We start from the raw sequence: 6,191 nt of genomic DNA, 5'->3' as shown, positions 1-6,191 counted from the left end.
TCTCTCTCTCTCTCCTTACCACTCAGCTTTTTGCTTGTCAACATACAATAATATAGAGAAGAATGGCAACCAGTATATGTTAATTCATTTTGTATATCGACAGTACCCAATGGAAATCAAAATCCAACTTTTAAAACAATTTTGATGGCAATTTCTAAGACAACCTGATACAACAATTCAGAGTAAACCACTCCTATATTCTCAGATGACATCAAGTGATGGCCCAGATCGACTGAACAAACAATGGTAGCACTGAAAGAAGTGTGAAGGTCAGGCAGAAATTAGTCAAGCTTAGCTGTGAAAGTGAACACAGCACTGAAGATACAGTTGTTAGCAAAATACCAAAAGACTACTAAAGATTACTTTGCAACTAAAACTTATAACAGGAAACATAAGTGGGTGGTTGGCGGGTGCTCTGGTGTGGTTTGCTCCTTCTTTCCTATCAAACATCTATCGTCCTTATCTCCCCTTCTTCTTTTTTATGTTTGTTACTCTCTTGTAACACATGTAATCTTCTGGCGCTCATAAGACCTTACTCTGTTGCGAGCGCCGTAAAACCTCTACTAAAACTTTAAAAAACATAAAATAATGGTGTCAATCCCCTACAACTCAATCCGCCTGACCCCGCTTGCAGGTCATGTCCATCCACTTGTGCCATTCCCGTATCCCTCACCCCTACCTCTACCCACGTACACAAGCACCCATACACGTAGGCCGACAAACCAATCTTGTAACGGTACCCGTGAACGGTACACAAAATTTAGGACGTCACACTCTCGATCTTTCCTTCTCTTTCACTCGTCGCCATGAAAAGTGTCAGATCTGAATTGACATGTATGGTTTTCCTCTCATTTCTCCGCTCAAATGCTCTCAAAAGTCCTATTATTATCCTAGGCTAATGTCTCCCGATCGCCGTCACCCATCTGGTGTTACTCTGGTGTCCACAAAATACACATGATGATGCACTGAGCAATCAGAAATGATAGACCAAAAATGTAGCAGGTTAGAACTCAATAAGAGAACCAGCAGAGACGTTTTAAGTCTTCACACAGTCCCGCTACTAGATCTAGAAGGTAGAGGTTAATACTCACTGTTTCTGTCCTCCAGCTGAAAAAAAGAAAAGAAAAAAAAGTTCACGTCATCAACATGCTTTATCTCAAAGTGGAATGATTATGTGGGCATGTCAATAACTTAGTCAACCCCCCCCCCACAAAATATAAGATCACGGTAATAAAACAAAATGAATAAGTTACTGAAGACAACCTGCACTTTCCAGGACACAAAAAAGGAAAACACCGTACCATCATGTAGAATGTATATTGTTCACAGATCTAGTTTTCAGGACACCATATCCCCACAGAGAAACGTACGTGCACCACAGAGAGAGGGGGCTGACTTTTCACGCTTGCCCCTCGGAGACTTTAAGATTACACAGACCCAACGCGAGTGAGTACTGTATACCTGGGGTTGTTCGCGCGCTCTTATTTTCCGCGTTTTGACCAGAATATTGTTTTCCCCGAACGTTTCGATTTCGGTGCAATTAATTTGAGTCGCCCAGTGGCATGTATACAGATGTGTCAGACACATAGGCCCTATATAAGATAACACACAGACATACATATTACGCGTGCACATAAACAAGACAACTACACAGACACGCACACACAGGCAGACAAAATACATACACACAAATACAAAAGGACTACACAAATACTCTCTCTCTCGCTCTCTCTCTCTCTCTCACACACACACACACACACACACACACACACACACACACACACACACACACGCGCGCGCGCGCGCGCGCGCGCACAACCCCACATACATTCGAATGACTATAAGAACAAAGAAAAACTTCTTAGACGGTTGGATTCTCCAATATTATGTACAATGTAGCATCACCCCCATTGACATTATTTTCTCGAACCACTTGAACTCACAAGTTCCTTTCGAAATCGCGAAAATTGTAAATTTAAGTAACGCGCGAAAAAAATCCGGTATACAGTACATCTCTAAATTTACTCACAGTCACCACAAGGGGACAGCACTCGAACAAAAATGGACCAGGCCAAACAAGTGACGAGGTGACGAGAAAAGGGACGCAACAAGTATTTCGTTAAGATGAGGGCCATGATAATAATTTATTCGTCACCACTATTCAACATTGTAGTGTGTCAAAACTTTAAAAAATAAATAGATAAATAAATTAAATTCAAAAATGTTGCAGAGGTTGATGAGACACGTCAATTTGTCCTAATCTTGTCCATTTTGTCAAAATTAGTAGCGAATCAAAATTTAGAAGAATTAAACTTTTCGCAGTAAGATAATATTCTGCAGGAATCAATAAAATTAATATTTTTGCTTCTACTAAGTACCTTGTATTTTGACATACAACAATCATGAATCACGAACCACAAAACATAATATTCATCAATTATCTTCTAAAATTAAATTATTACAACGTACAAACTTTGCTTCAGTCAAAGATAGCGCAACCTCTGTTGTAAAATAGGACAGACCACGTCGATTGTACAATTAATACTCCAGCAACAAGAAAAGAACGTGTCAGTTTGATAGTTTTTGAGAGCTGTTTGCACTGTATGCCTTCCAGGAAGCCGAGAGAGAATTTCTGAGTGTTCTGGAGTATTCTGTGGTATTATTAACGATTGTAAAGTGCATAGATCATGCTGCAGAGCACGGTTAAGTTCTATATAAATGCAATTATTGTTTTTCATTAAGTAGCAAGGTGACGACAGAGAGTGGATGGGTACAACATGTAGACGGAGAACATCTGGTAAATCTGAGTAGTCGAGGTCGTTGTTGGATGGCTACATCCTGCAGTAGACGGACAACACATAGACAGAGAAAGATTAACAACAAACGCACAACTTGCCATCAAGAACAACAGACAGAGAAAGATGAATAACAAACACACACACACACACACACACACACACACACACACACACACACACACACACACACACACACACATCCTTCCACTGAGAGCAACAGACAGAGAAAGATGAATAACAAACGCAAACCTACTACACACAACTGTCACTTTCCACCAAGAACAACACACAGAGAAAGGTGTTCAACAACAAACACACAACTGTCACTTTCCACCAAGAACAACACACAGAGAAAGGTGTTCAACAACAAACACACAACTGCCACTCACCACTAAAGTTCAAGTTGATGGAAGCAGACACCTCGCCGAGTCTGTTCTTGGCCACCACCTTGTAGGTTCCCGCGTCGCTCTGGGCCACTCCCAGAATCTCCAGGATCACGTTGAAGGCTGACCCTCCCGCCGGCTCCACGCGCATGCGCGTTCTGTCAGACGTCTGTATCGGGGTGGTGCCCATGAACCAAGCGATGTCCGGCTTGGGCGACGCCTCCAGGACACAGTGGAAGACCAATCGCTGACCATTGTCCTCCTGTCTCAGAGCCGGCTTCTGGGTGAACCTGGGTGCTACGTCATCACCCACACCCATGATGCCCGGATTTGGTTATCTACCTGCAGAAGATACACACAGAGAGTTTGGGTTTGAGTCTCACGTCTATTGGAGAGTCACGTCTATTGTGATGTAACGAAGGCAATAATTTAAAGTATTCGTGCTATGCCATCACCCACACCCATGATGCCCGGATTTGGTTATCTACCTGCGGAAGATACACACAGAGAGTTTGGGTTTGAGAGTCACGTCTATTGGAGAGACACGTCTATTGGAGAGTCACGTCTATTGGAGAGTCACGTCTATTGGAGAGTCACGTCTATTGGAGAGTCACGTCTATTGGAGAGACACGTCTATTGGAGAGTCACGTCTATTGGAGAGACACGTCTATTGGAGAGTCACGGCTATTGGAGAGTCACGTCTATTGCAAAATAACGAAGGCAATAATTCAAAGTATTCTTGTTATGCCATCACCCACATCCATGCTGCCCAGTTTTTTGTATGTGCCTGTAGATGATACACACATACAGTTTGGATTTGTTTTTCTTTGTTTTTGTAAGTGTTTTACGGCGCTCGCAACTGCATAAGGTCATATGAGCGCGCGGGACACACTAAACTTTTTCAGTTGGTAGGAAATTTTGAATTTTGCCCGGGTGGCAGCCGAAGCCTACTCTTATCGATTTTAGACCACCAAGGGATCTTTAACGTGCACAACTTGCATACGGGACCTCCGAGATTTTTCGCCCTTGTCCGAGAAGGCTAGGTGTAGATCTTTCCTACCAGAAGATCAGGGGTGTGGCTGAAAGACAGCAGTAAGAAGAAGCCAATGAGTAGCAGTAGAAAGGCTGCAGAAAGAATCAGGAGCCCAGAGGAGGGGGCAAAGGAAGTGAAGGGGTGGGGGGGCAGAAAGAGGAGACGAAAGCAGACGACAGAACATTGCTAGAGAGTAGGAAAGGAGGTGAAAGGAGACAAATTTAGATAAGATAATTTTTTGGTCGCTACCCGGATTCGAACCCGGGACCTTTGAATGAGAGGCGAACACCTTAACCTCTAGGCCACGAGAGCCCCCAGTTTGGATTTGAGTCTCATGTTCATTGTAAACATTTAATAACGAAGGCTATTTCAAGTGCCCCTTGCACTATAAAACAAACATTTATATCAGAAAGCTTGATCTCCAAGATCTCCATAGCGTAAACAAACAAGACACATGGTATAAATGTGCATGTAGCTCTTTGCGAAGGCAAGCTTTAGTAAGAGGGCCTTCAGAGAGAGTAACTCGATCGGACCCCAGTTGGTAAATTGGGACATTGGCGGTTGGAGGATGCCACTGGGGGGGGGGGGGGGTCCTACTTTTTGCCGTTAGTAGTTTCGCTTTGTCTGCCTTTGCTTTTTTTCTCACCCGTAGATTATTGTTATTCTGTCAATGTGCTTCCCAATAGCTTGCTCGACAGCATTACAAGTAGGCTATGCCAAAGAAAAGGAAAAGAACAAGGAAGATACAGGAGCTTTTTTCCCCTTCTTTTTTATTGCGGGTGGGGGGGGGGGGCAAGCAGAACGCCCTACTAGACAAGGAGAAGGTCACATCCAAGGTGTGGCCCCCTGCAGGCTGCCCTGGTACCTGGCCGGTAGTTAAAGCGTCCCTGCTCCTGCAGGAGTCTCACTGACACACCGGTTGTTCCCCCTTTCGGGTCTGAACTCCGACCTTCCGCGAGGTGTTTGTTTGTTCGGCTAATGGCCCCCTGTGTCACACTGACCCAGGGTTTGTTGTTTGGTCTTTTGTTTGGGGGGAGGGGGGTTGTCTTTGTAAACGCGATATAATTAGCGAAACATGAGATAATGAGAGAACACAGTAGACTGAAATAGCGGGGCGGAATCTAGTCGGTCGCCAGCTTCTCTCGCAGATTTTGTTTGTTTTTTTTGTTTGTTTTTTGGTGGTAAGTGTTTTACGGCGCTCGCAACTGCAAAATAAGGTCATATGAGTTTGCGGGACACGTTAAACATTTTCAGCTGGTAGCAAATTTGGAAATTTGCCCGGATGGCGGCCGAAGCCTACTTTTACCGATTTTACACCACCAAAGGATCTTTAACGGGCGCAACTTGCACATGGGACCTCCGAGAGTTTTTGCCCTTGTCCGAGAAGGCTAGGTGTAGATCGTTCCTACCAGAAGATCAAGGGTGTCGCTGAAAGACAGCAGTAAGAAGGAGCCAAGGAGTAGCAGTAGAAAGGCTGCAGAAAGAGTCAGAAGCCCAGAGGAAGGGGCAAAGGAGGTGAGGGGGTGGGGAGCAGAAAGTGGAGACGAAAGCAGACGATAGAAAATTGCTAAAGAGCAAGAAATGAGGTGAAAGGAGACAATTTTAGAGAAGAAAATTTTTAGGTCGCTACCCGGATTCGAACCCGGGACCTTTGAATTGGAGGTGAACACCTTAACCTCTAGGCCACGAGAGCCCCCAGTTTGGATTTGAGTCTCATGTTCATTGTAAACATTTAATAACGAAGGCTATTTCAAGTGCCCCTTGCACTATAAAACAAACATTTATATCAGAAAGCTTGATCTCCAAGATCTCCATAGCGTAAACAAACAAGACACATGGTATAAATGTGCATGTAGCTCTTTGCGAAGGCAAGCTTTAGTAAGAGGGCCTTCAGAGAGAGTAACTCGATCGGACCCCAGTTGGTAAATTGGGACATTGGCGGGTGGGGGATGCCACTGGGGGGGGCAGCTTCTTTTC

The 6,191-nt window shown here is 44.2% G+C and overlaps 1 protein-coding gene across 1 annotated transcript in view; it reads right to left on the bottom strand.

Annotated features, from left to right (window-relative positions):
* LOC101852563 (twitchin) overlaps positions 1-6,191 on the bottom strand; it is a gene marked incomplete in the record, with an annotated part of 226,069 nt that overhangs the window by 156,008 nt on the left and 63,870 nt on the right. The window contains 2 exon segments of the mRNA XM_013086125.2: positions 1,092-1,107; positions 3,188-3,523. Coding sequence (XP_012941579.1) covers positions 1,092-1,107; positions 3,188-3,500 — 329 coding nt within the window.

Source organism: Aplysia californica, unplaced genomic scaffold (genome assembly GCF_000002075.1).
Source record: "Aplysia californica isolate F4 #8 unplaced genomic scaffold, AplCal3.0 scaffold00437, whole genome shotgun sequence".
Taxonomy (NCBI): Eukaryota; Metazoa; Mollusca; class Gastropoda; order Aplysiida; family Aplysiidae; genus Aplysia; species Aplysia californica.
The sequence above is the reverse complement of the archived record's forward strand: the minus strand, read 5'-3'. Positions and strand labels throughout refer to the sequence as shown.